Genomic DNA, 13038 nt, shown 5'->3' on the forward strand with positions numbered 1-13038 from the left:
AAAGAAAGCACAAGTGGTCTCAAGTGGGAGTTGAGGAATGGGAAAGCTATTGTGATGAGAGATGGGAGTCAGTGTGTAAGATGAAGCTTAAGATTTATGAGATAGAGTTGTATGATCACTTGATTCAAGGTAAAGTCCTGATGGTGACCGAATAGAGTAGAGATGAAGTTATTTGGATTTAGGGGATCCCAGAATTATAAGGCTAGGTATTCTATATAGTCTTTGTATTTTTTTTTAGCAGGGAAGAAAACTTCGTGGCGAAGAAACCTCTTATAAAACCAACATGGATTTTGTCAAGAAATCATTCAGTAACAGAAAGGTTATTGGACCTAGTACATAGTCAGTTAGGGGGTAAATGAGGTAAAGTCAGAGAGAGAAGAGCAGGTTATTTTAGAGTTTTATAGACCATGTAAAAGAGTTTGGTCTTTATTTTAATTATTTTTTTCTGTGTATTTTTGTATTGCATTTGTATAGTAAGTATTTTTAGAAAACAACTGATTAATAAATATAGGTTCTCATTTTACAGACACGCAATCATAAAGTTTTAGAGCCAAAGGAATCTTAGTGGTCATCTTGTCCAACCCTTACAGTTTATTGATGAAGACTCACTTAATTTGAATCTTGTTTAAAAGCTCTTCCTTAAAAAATTGGGAATTTCTTAAGTTCCATGTGTTCTTTTAGGATACTAGATTTAAGAAGTTCTATGTTTATGGGTTTGAGAATATTCTCCTTTATGTTAAAAATTATTTATCCATAATATTTATTTTGAGCAAGTCAAGGCATCCCTATTTATGTCTAGTATAATCAAGGACTAATTCAATTAAGTTCTTGTTATTACATATATGCATGTCAACAGTGAGTTGATACTGTGCATTGATTTTAAAAAAGTACCAATTATGGTAATGGTTGCAAACTCTGTGAATATGATAAAAACTATTGAATTGTATTTTTTAAGTGGGTGAATTGTACGTATGTGATTTATATCTCAGTAAAGCTGTTTTATATTTTTATGTATATATAAAAAAGAAATGACTGAAAAATAGGTACTCTCAGTCTTGTGTTGAATGGTTAATTCTTTTTCTTTTCAAGGTAAATGACCACATTTTTGTTTGTTTGTTTGTTTGTTTTAACCTACCCCGTTGGGCATGGTTATCTTTTCAGTCGCTGGGTAAGTCGGAGTGCCACGTCACAGCGCAGGAAAGAACGCCTTCGCCAGCATTCTGAGCACATTGGACTGGACAACGACTTGAGGGAGGTACGTCTGCTTCCCAGGAGGCCCTGATGCCGAGAGCCGTGATGAGGCTTACTCAGGCCATCAGGTGTTCTGTCATTGTATAGGTTCATCACATTCTTTTAAAAAATGGTTTAGTTGTGTTTTAAAATGTTAATCCTTTTTTACTGACTTACAGCAGAAAATACTTTTTTCCACTTTCATAATTTCAATACATCTAAAAAAGGCTTTAAAACAAGTCTTTCTGTGTATTACATCAAGTAAACACTGTTTAGGATAAATTTTTGGTCAGTGTGTTTCCTGTAAAGAGAAAAACTTAAGCATTAACATTAACCTAATAGGTGAATTCATTACATTTAAATTATGCTTGAAGCTTAGAAATGTCTATGCTTCCTATAAAGATATGTTTGGCTGTGCTTTGTCCTTGTCTTTCTAACACCATTTTTTAAAGTATTTTAAATCTGTTTTTAAATTAAGATGCTCTTGCTTTATTTGAGTTATTTGAAAATAAAACCATAATTACACATTTGAATAATTATAAAGAAATTTTGATTATTTCTTGTGGTCAAAAGAAAAATGCAATTAGAAACCCTGTTAACTATTTTCTAAACTCAGATGTATAGAAATGAAGCAGAATAACATCATTCCAAAAATGTAATGCTTTTTTGTTAATGTGTTCATGCATATCTGATTTTAAACATTTTCTTAAGAACTGAAGAATAACCTGTTTAGTGCTTTCCTTTGTGCTACCATATTTTCTTCTCTTCCCCTCCCTTTTGCTGTGACTTTATCAGATGCATGCTTGTTTTGCTTGTGTCTTTCTCCCTGTTCCTTTTTTTTTTCTTTTCCTGTTTTTTTGTTTTTTTGTTTTTTTTCCTTTTCTGTTATTGGCACATCTCTATACTCTCAGCCTTCCGGGGAACTTTTGGTCTGTCAGAACTCCATGGCTTTCTGGGAGTGGGATCAGGGTCCACCTCCTCCTGCACGACTTCCTAAAAAATCCTTCTCTGAGTGCTGCCTGGTATGTCCTTTGCCTGACAGTGCTTTGCCGGATGTTCCCACGTCTTGTCTTTGGTGTTACTTGAATTTTACACATGCGTAAGTGCACATAGCTCTAGAATGCCTCACATCACCTTGTGACGTGAATTCTCAGCCTCTCCAGTTTGCTCTCCCCTTCCTCTTGTGTTTGGTACCTTTGTGGTGGTGTGTGCTCACGCAGGTTACAAAGAAAAAGCATGTTACAGAAATGATCCATTGTTAGCAGCTTTTATTTGCTGGATTTTTTGTCTATAGCATTTTAATTTACCCTTCCTGGTCTATATTTTATATGAGTGGTCAGAAAATTGATTCATCAACCATAGAATCTTAGTGCCAAAAGAGCCTTAGAGGTCACCTGTCCAGCTTGACAAGGTGTAACTGAAGCCCAAGAGACTTGCCCAAAATTAAAAAGATATGCAAGAACAGAGCTGACCCTAAAGCCCAGGACTCCTGACTTCCAGGCCAGTACTCTTCACACTAATACTATGTACCAGGCTGCACTGAACAGTTGTTCACGTGTTGGCAAGAGTAACTTAAGATTCTTGCTTATATATTTTTTTTCTGGTAAGACACATTTGCTTAAACTTATTCAACTTTATAATGGTCTTATCTTTGCAAATTTGGCCCCAGTTAAATGGATAGAGTGTTTATTAGAAAACTCATGGAAAGCCCAGTGTTAAAGTACATTAGGCCATTGTTTATTGAATCACAGGATATATTTTCATTGGTGGCTCCTAGTGGTTTGTTATTTTTCGCTTTGACAGAAATGAAGAGCATAGTAGACATCTCAGAAGAAATCCAGGTTTACTTCCCCCTGTAAAAGATAGACTTTATTATAAAAAACATTCTTTGTGGAAGGTTTCTCTTCTCCGTTTTTCATCCTAAAATAGACCTTTTCCTCCAGTTGCCCCAAAGCAAGTCACATCTTTATCCTCACTTCCTTTGTTTAAAGGTATTGCTCTGTTTTTGTAATATGTGGAGGCGTCCTCACTCCTTACTGTAAAGGAATGCCCTGTTGCCACCCTCTGTGTCCTTTCTGTGCAGTGCATGGAATGTTGCTGGTTCTGTGGCTCCAACAGAGATACTCAGAAACGGACTTTCACGTACCTCTATAGGATTTGCTCTTTGCTAATACCTGTCCCATATGTGCTGAGTGCTCAGGAAATACAGTTAGAGGAAAACTCCATTGTAGCTTGTTTTCATTTATAAAACAGAATCCAGTTATTGACTTTAAAAAATCTATTTATTTCAGAAAAAGAGAAATGCCAAAGACTTCTTCCCAGCCTTTTGCCTGACCATGTTCTCACTTCTTTTCTTCTAGCGAGTGTATTTCTTCCTAAGCCAAGTTTGATATTTAGCTCTTCTTTAGAATTGAGCCTTGTAGTGGTTCTCTCTGCATTAAAACAAGTTCTGAAGTTGAAGGAGTTGAGACTAGGAGAGAAGCAGGACACTTTTAACATTTAACAGTTAACATTTTGTTTACCAGCCTTTTATCTCTGATTTGTAATATTCCAAATAACATTAGTACAACCGGAAATTACAGGAAATGCAAATATTAAGGTTCTCATATAGAGCTCCTACCCTATATGGATTTTTCTGAAACCATTTTCATTTTCTGCTTTTATTTATTTGAAAACTAACCTCCAGGGTGTTTCTGTAGATCTCATTTCATATAATTTCCCCAGTGGTCTTTCATTCTGAGTTTTCCCTTCTTTCCTTGACCCTCTAAAAAAGATTAGAAGCAGAAAAAAGTATATATGATTGCTATGGGTTCTAAATGCTTGAAGAGTCCATTTGATTTTTTAATCTGTCCTTAGAAATTATTTAACTGGGAAGATTTTTGTTAATGCTGCCTTTCATCTGGACAGTTGAGAAGTAAAACTGATCAGTCAAATCCCTAATCTGTAAAGTTTTTGATTCGTACCAGATGTCGCAAATTGCTTTTCTTCAAAGAGAGAAGTATATTAAATGTACAGACTCCCTTTTATTTAAAGAATAATATCAAAGTCTCCTCTTAAGATAGGATAGATTTCACATATGTGCCTGTGGGAGAGTGTGCTTGCTTGTGATTTCTCTCCCCCCTTCCCCAACAAACTGCCAATTTCACTATATAATTTAGAGCAGTGGTTCTCTAGATATGGTCCTAAGACACCTGTACTTTTTGGTGGTTCTGCCCTGTGGTCCTGATGCAGGCAAAAGGTATCTGGCCCAAGAGGCTAGAAGTACCTTGAGTCTCAATCTGTGGAAAGAAGAGCAAAGGAAACAAGGGATCTGAGAACACTGGGTTTCTGCGGAACCTTGGACTTGTAATCTAGACACTTATATTTTTTCATCCCAACTGTGATCCTGACTAATCACAACCTCAGATACTCCCAATAAAAAAACTAAGCTAGATGAAACTGCATTTGAAATACTAACTGTAAATATGTCATGTGCATTTCATTTTGAATGAGTCTTAACCTGGTAGGTTTCTGGCGCCCTCATTTTCACAGGGTTTAACAAGTTAGGGGATAGTATGAACATCTACCTTTTGGTGCACTAAACTTTTAATTGCTTTTGCACAAATACACTTACGGCTTTTTTTGTGTGTCTTATTTTTCCCTTCACTTGTTTGTGTAAGATTAAGCCGATGAAAAGGGTATCTGGTGTTTATGCCTTAAAATGCTCTTATTTTTAGAAATATATGCAAGAGGCGCGAAGTTTAGGAAAAAACCTGAGGCAACCCAAATTGTCAGACCTTTCTCCTGCAGTGATTGCACAAACCAACTGGAAATTTGTAGAAGGCTTATTAAAAGAATGTAGAATGAAGGTATGTATTACTCACTGCTGTGAGGCAGTATACATTCATTTTAATACCACACATGAGGCTAAGATGAGCATAGTCAACCCCCATTGGAGCCTGTGGCTTCCCTGGAAGAAAACTTCTGTAACTAGACCTCATGTGCTCTTTACTGAGGTCTTGGCCCTCCAAGGGCTGTCCATTGCCCATGATATCAACGACACAAGAACTCTACACAGTTTTTCTTACCTTTTTCAGTTGTTAATCTCCTCCTCTCCAACATGAGCAGATGTTAAGCCAGTCATAAGTTGTGTCAGGTGTGATGTCATCTTATGTGAAAGGCCACACATTTGTGTGTGTGTCTGTGTGCTACCTTATCTGTGCCATACATGTATATGTATACAATAAGAAAGAAGACTAGCTGTGTGGTAGGTTTGTATATAATAAACTTCTGGTATCTGTGTTCTTTGGAGGTAGCAATACAAACACTTTGATGAAACTCAAAACATTTTAGCCAACAGTTTTGTTCATTTATTTGACAGTCACTTCTTGAGTACTTCTCTGCATAGTCATAAATGCACGATTTTTAACATCAGCATGTAGTGGTGAGTCAAACAGAGAGGGTCCCTGCCTAAAGAAACTAGATTCTCTCTCACCTTATATTTTATAAGAGCTGGTAAAAGTGATGTAAATTAACTTAATTGAAATGGATTTCCATTTCTTTTCCATTTTTTGGTACATGTTCCTGAACAGAGAAGGAAGGAATGGAAAAAGGAAAAAAAGAGGCCTTGTTTATTCACAAATTAGTCAGTTTTCTGTTTGTAGTGTGGTTTTTACCTAAGTGCAGTCAAAACGAAGTCCAAATATCTTTAGTAAGTTAACATGCTGGGAGCAGTGGGAGGGCAGAGTTGTAGTGGCAAGACAAGATTCCTGGTTCTGACAGGACATTTTCTGTGCCTGGTATAAGTCCCTAATATTACTCAGGTTAGTAATCTAAATATTATTGTACATAACATTTTCTTCAACATGAGGATGCTTTAGAAATATTCTTATTCTCTCTTTAGTGACTCTCCATTTCTCTAACAAACTGTTAATATATAGTTACTATTACTCCAGTTATTTGACCACAGAAATTAAGACACTTTTCCCAAGGTGATTAAAAGTCTACAATTAGAAGTATAAAGAAGAGAACCCCGGTCTCCTAATCCAGTAATTGATGTGTCAGTTTTTGGTTTCACTGCTGAGGTAACACTATGACCACACGTGATGTTTTCAGACAAAACGCATGTTGGTGGAGAAGATGGGACATGAAGCAGTGGAGCTGGGCCATGGAGAAGCAAACATAACTGGCTTGGAGGAGAACACCTTGATCGCCAGCCTCTGTGACTTATTGGAAAGGATTTGGAGCCATGGCTTGCAGGTTAAACAGGTAACAATCTCAGGAGCCTTAGGGACATGGATAGCTAGAAGCCTGTTAAGAAATGTAACAAGAAGAAAAAGATATAATGAAAAAGATACAAAAATTAAAGAGTATATTCCTTTGGCACAGTATGACTAGAAATGTGCTATAGGCATTTTAATTCCAGAAAAAAAAAAAAAAAAACATAACCCAGGTGGTTTGGAGATCTTTCCTGGTAAATAGGAAAAGTTAAAATGCTACATTTGTTGCAGAGACTGTATCCCCTGTAGATTATTTTTAATGTCTGCTTTCATTACTGTCCGGGGAAGAATCTATTAGTCAGAATCAGCAGTTCTTTTCCATTTTAAGTTATCTAGTAATTGAAAGTGGAAAAATTCAAATGCTTTGCTTTTGTCCCTCTAGTCTTCCTTTCTGATTTTTCCTGTTATGTGCATGTTTTCTTTCTTCCTCTCTTTCTCTTTCTCCTCTTGCTCCGTTTTCTTCTTTTATTGTCATTCCATTTATCTAAACATATTTTACTTATAGATATACACAAATAAATTCTGTGGTTTTAGAGCCTTTTTAATTCCACATTTACTAATGCAGCCAGTGTAGATAGTTCCTAATTACATACAACTAAGTAACAACGGAAGTTATTTAGTTTGGTTGCTTCCCTTCCCTTCCCTTCCCCAAGCTATTGCCAGTCTTCTCAGTGAGGCAGAGGATGCCCCTCATAACGCATGAAGTAAGATGCTCCCAGTGTCACATAGCTAGGAATAGAAGAGCTCAGGTCCCCAAATGGCCATTTTAATGTGTATGGTTTTGATGAGAAATTATTTTTGATTAATAATTTCTTATAAAATGAAAATTTTTATATAACTTGTACTTTCAGGGGAAGTCAGCTTTGTGGTCACATTTAATTCAGTATCAGGACAGAGAAGAGAAACAAGAGCACCTTGCAGAATCTCCAGGTGAGAGTTCATTGCTTTATTTCTACAGAACTGGCAGCATGGGACCATCTGAAGAAACAATACTGTATGGCCTTATCTCTTGCTCTTTCTTTCTGAAGCTAAAACTCACCCATCTTGCCAATAGAAGGAACAATATTATTTACTAGCTGTGAGACCTAGGGAAAGTCACTTAAGCCTTTCTGAGCTTTAGCTTCCTCATCTATAAGACAGATAAAATCATATTAGCTAAGTCAAGGCTGTCATGGTGATCAAATAAGATAATATATGTGAAAAACCCCAATGAATTGTAAAGGACTATACAAGTAATATGTTACTGTCATTAATGTTAGGGTGTGGTTTATACTGATTTTTTTTCCTAAAAGAAAAATTTTATGACCACCATTAATAATCTTTCAGGGGAAATACCTACGTATATAAAAATGTCTGTAAAGATCTACAAGAGACAGATTTCTTCTTCAATTTATGAGAAGATATCACATGTTAGAAGTATCATAATTCTTCAGCTAATTAGAGTCATGTGAGATTCTATAAGCTAACTGTTCTACCTGCTGTGTATTTCTCATAACAAGAAGCTTGCTTTTCTTTATGTAAAATAACTATCTTTTCCACAAAAAATAGAAGTAACAGTGGAAACATAATAATGATAAAGTGTTTTATACAGAATCAGCAATTTAGGAACCTTTTCTAAAATTTGGTTATTTCAGTAACCATATGTATAAAAATATACATATATAACCAATGTATAAAATATATACATTATATATATATAATATATAACCAATGTATAAAAAATAATATTTTTTTAAAATTATAAACCACCAGTTTAAAAAAGCATTGCACATATAGTTGATGTACCCATGTACCCACCCCAATTCTATGCCCCTGACTTTCCCTAGAGGGCAGCACTACCTTTAAATATGGTTTTTGTTGTTGGAAACCTAACTTTTTATATGTGTTTAATGAGTCAACAAGGAATATGAATTGATACTACTACTATACTGCCCAGGACCCTTTCTTAGCAGAATGTGAAGGTTCTAATTTCTCAGTTGTAACTGTAGTGATAGAGATTCAGATTGAGTTTCAAAGCACTTTCCTCTCTGCCCCTTTTTCTATTGAAAAAGTAAATATGCATTAGTTTATACCCTGAAACTATCCCTAATAGTTACCTTGTGTCCACTGAAAATAAAGCAGTTCCAGCCCATAAGACCATAACCAAGGCCGCTTACTCTAATTAGGAAAAATAAATTCCTAGGAAGAAATAGGGTAAAAAGGAAAGCCAAGCACAGATAAGTCAGGGAAATGGAAGCACTTGGCTCTTGTGCACATAAGGCCCATGAGCATGTCCAGCTGCTAGTGTGAGCAGCTGCTGGGCAACACCAGCAGTTGGTAGCTTTGGCTGGTCACATGTTGAGTGGTGGTTCAGTTGACCCACCTGTTTGCAGCAGCCTTCAGTTAGTCAGCAGTGGGACCAGCAAAAATCTCAAGTAAGACTAAGAAATACTAGATGTGCCAGAGCCTCATACAGTCACTATTTGTGTTGCACTATCATATTTGATAGTGCAGGAAGTTAGAACTTAAAAATACAGTAGGGTAAAATATGTATAAAAATGTAATATTTTAAAATGAAACATTTAATGCTTGAGCAACCATATTGTGTTCTAATTATGCAAAAATTAGTAGTTCATTGCCTTTTCTGCTTTTAAATCTGGGTTTTTTTCCCCAAAAGAATACCTTTTTGTTTGTCAATTTTTAAACTTCTTAATTAATGGTCACACTGTCTACACTGCCATAAGGAAGGATGCTCAGAGTTCTTAGAGATTCACAGTGGGTTTGAACACTGCTCTTATTAGGATTGAGCCAGGATGAGATGACTGGATGACCGATTACTGACCTACTTCAGAAGCAGCACAAACCAGGAGTCAGCAACAAAAATTTTAAGGGCTGCAGAGGAGTGGAAAGGGTCTGTCTTAGAGGACTATAGCAGAAGAGACTGTCTTAATTTTGACTAGGTGATTGCTGTACCTAATAGTTGTTGTTTTTTTTAATGAAATTCAGTTTTATTGAAATATATTCACATACCATATAATCATCCATGGTGTACAGTCAGCTGTTCACAGTATGATCATATAGTTATGCATTCATTACCACAATCTATGTCTGAACATTTTCCTTACATCAAAAAGAATCAGAATAAGAATAAAAAATAGAAGTAAAAAAGAACATCAAACCATCCCCCCCATCCCACCCTATTTTTCATTTAGTTTTTGTCCCCATTTTTCTACTCATCCATCCATACACTAGATAAAGGGAGTGTGATCCACAAGGTTTTCACAATCACACTGTTGCCCCTTGTAATCTACATTGTTATACAGTCGTTTTCAGGAGTCCAGACTACTGGGTTGGAGTTTGATAGTTTCAGGTATTTACTTCTAGCTATTCCAATACATTAAAACCTAAGCGGTGTTATCGATACAGTGTGTAAGAATGTCCACCAGAGTGACCTCTCAACTCCATTTGAAAACTCTCAGCCACTGAAACTATTTTGTCTCATTTTGCATGCACCTAATAGTTTGAAGAAGACCTGTTGCAGAGAAAAGATCTCAGACTGCTATTAGTCCTACAAAGAAGGGCAATTATTGTATGATTTCACTTACATGAAATAACTAGAATATGCAAATTCATAAAGATAGAAAGATTACAGGTTACCGGAAGTGAGGGGTGGATGGAGAGTTAATGCTTTGTGGGTACAGTATCTGGTTGGGGTAATGAAAAGCTTTTGTTTTGGTATTTGATGGTTAATATTGGTGGCACAACATTGTGAATGTAAATAATGCCACTGAATTGTATTAAAAGTGGTTAAAATAGGAAATTTTAAGTTGTATGTATGTTACCACAATACAGGTTTTTGGTTTTTTTTAATGCTGTTAGACCTAGAAAAAAAGGTTCTCAACATATCACCCAAAAGTTTCTACCTTGAAAAATGTTGACCAGCTTATACCTAGGTCTTATCCTTAATCCTTGAGCCTTCAGACAGGGTTCCATTAAACTGTAAATGGATTTTTAAATCATATGGTAGGGGATAGGAGTTGTTGGGTAGAAGGGAGTGGAAGGTAGAAAGACTGCTTATAAATGGTTATTCCAAAACTAGCCCAAAAGTTTTGAGTCATTCGTCAATCAGTATCTTCATCAAAATTTTTCTGTTAATTAAATATCTGCCTATAGATTGTACATGAATCTATAAAAATAATGTATACAGTCTCTGCCCTCTACAAACTTACTGTCTGTGCATTAGCATTGACTTAGGCAGATATACAAAGGGAATTCCTGTGGCTAAATATTAATTCCACGAATCTCTACACTGAAGGAGAAAGTGGCCTATTGCAACGGAGGATATTGAATTAAGAAATAATAATAGAAATATACTTTTAAATAATTTATAAATTTCTCTTCTGGCTGGAGTAGGCTTCAAAGAAACATTAGATTTTAGATCTCTAGATAAAAGATATGGCTTCACTCCTTAACCCCTAATCTGCTTTCTGCCCACAGGCTTCTAAACTGTTCCCTCCAAAGTCACTAATAAACTACTGTTCCCTAATTCCATGCCGTTAGCCAACTATCACATTAGCAGACTATTCTCAAACCTCTGTCTCTAGCCCTAGTTCCTAGACATCCATTTTTGATGGCCCATTGGGGCCTCAAACTCAACACATCCTGAAACAAACTCATTATCTCAACACCACTTCCTCCTGTTCCTTTCAGACTTTCTACATTCTCACCAACTTATGTAATGGCGTCAGCACCCCCGTCTCATGAAGACAGAAGTTAGCAAGTCATCTGTAATGTAGTGAAAGCCCATTGGACATGATAAAATATTCTTTCCCTTATAATAAATGTACAAGATTGGGCAGTTTTCTTAACCTCTTTAAGCCTCAGATTCTCCATTTGCAAAATTGAGATTAAAAGAAGAGTCAAAGGAAAGTTTAATAATTAGATGGGATAATATATATTAAAGCATTTTGTATTAATAATATTATTTTTGACTCTTCAGTCTTGTTCACTCACTACATCCAATCAGTCAGTAAGTTCTGTGGTTTCTGCCACCGCATGTTTCTCCTCTTCTTTGTTCTGGCTAGCTCTTAGTTCATACACTTAGTTCATCTCCCATTATTTCTCTTTCTTACATTTCTACACCCCCACACTGCCACTCTAGCTAACTAATAAAAATCAATCGAGAGCATATCATTTCTTTTCCAAATCCCAACCCCCTCTCTAGGATTAAGTTCTAACATGGATTTAAGGTTCTACCATCTATCCCTAACTATCCTCATCTTCCACAAAGAGTATTTGCTGAACATTTACTGGGGGAAGGAGAGGTGTCTGTTAGGCTCTCTGGTATTCTAAGAATTGGGTATGACCCAAGCTTCAAAAGGTATATAATTTAATAAGAAAAACAGAAATGTTAAATTGTGGTGAGATACATGATAAAGATTTAGTTTTGTAAGTCCTTTTAGAGAACGGCAATGACTTCCAACAGTGTGCCTAGGGAAGACAGGATATTCAGGAAAGTATACACACAAAGGCAAAATTATAGCTGAATTCCATTTTGTTTTATTTTATTTTACTTATTGAGAACTTACTTTGTGCTGGGCACTACTAATTGAGTAGTCTATATTAAAATAAGGCATGTACTATTTCTTTCCCCAATACAGATAAGGAAACAGATTATAGCAAGTTTCAGTCATTCACCCAAAGCCAGAGAGCTCTATTGAATTCTCTGTAGGGTTTGAGAAAGCCCCTGTTCTTAATCATTAAACGTCACTGTTTATTAATCGAAAGTGATAGTCTATAAAAGGGAGAGAGACGCAGGAGCATTAAAGGATGAGGTAAAGGCTTTAACCAACGCATAGAGAGACACAAAAAAGTACATTCCCATGTTTAAAAAACATTGAGCAGTGAAGCACGGCTAGAATATAGGGTTCAAGGGGCTGGGAGCAATTTTAACCCCCCAGTGCTAGTCTCTGCTTCTCAAGTCCAAAGCAGGGTTCCCAGAACATACTTATGCCTTTGAATGCTCTTTTTGTGGATTCTACTACCTTTTTAAATGTCAGGCACCTCTTTTATTAGGAGTCTCACCTGCTCTTTAGTCCCAGAGGCACAATTCCTTCTTGTGTTATGTCTCCCTCTAGCCAACTTTCGGATTATGGTTTCAGTTCCCTTCTGCCACCTCATAATCTTTTTTTCCTTCTCAATCTATTTTTTCCCATTATGTAGCCATCTTTCATCCTGTCCCATCATCTGGAGTGTAAAGTTGTTCTCTGACACTTTCAGTTTCTCCTCAAAAAGGGAGATATGCTTTCATTAATAACACACTTAAATGGTGACAGTCTCAGACAGGAAGACAAACATAGCACATTCCCTGCAAGTCTCTGGAACAATTTTCTAGCTGTCCTTGGGTATCAAAATGAACCAGTCTTTTCAGTGTCTTAACGAAAACTCTCTCCCAAAATTGCCAAGGCAAATGGCCTGTTTATCACCCACCTGGTATGGAAGGCCTTCAAAATTACTGCCATTAGGTCAACCTGGCCTCATTCTCTTCCTCCTAGCAGCCCCATGTCAGTCT

General features: G+C 36.3%; 1 protein-coding gene across 3 annotated transcripts in view; it reads left to right on the forward strand.

Moving 5' to 3' along the window:
- The window catches only part of DENND5B (DENN domain containing 5B), a 260804-nt gene that overhangs the window by 184545 nt on the left and 63221 nt on the right, over positions 1-13038 (forward strand). For all 3 annotated transcript variants that reach the window (XM_037846449.1, XM_037846450.1, XM_037846451.1), the window contains 4 exons: positions 1162-1255; positions 4947-5078; positions 6325-6477; positions 7340-7418. In XM_037846449.1, coding sequence (XP_037702377.1) covers positions 1162-1255; positions 4947-5078; positions 6325-6477; positions 7340-7418 — 458 coding nt within the window. The remainder of the gene's footprint in view (positions 1-1161; positions 1256-4946; positions 5079-6324; positions 6478-7339; positions 7419-13038) is intronic.

The sequence above is a fragment of the Choloepus didactylus genome, chromosome 8, assembly GCF_015220235.1.
Source record: "Choloepus didactylus isolate mChoDid1 chromosome 8, mChoDid1.pri, whole genome shotgun sequence".
Lineage (NCBI taxonomy): Eukaryota > Metazoa > Chordata > Mammalia > Pilosa > Megalonychidae > Choloepus > Choloepus didactylus.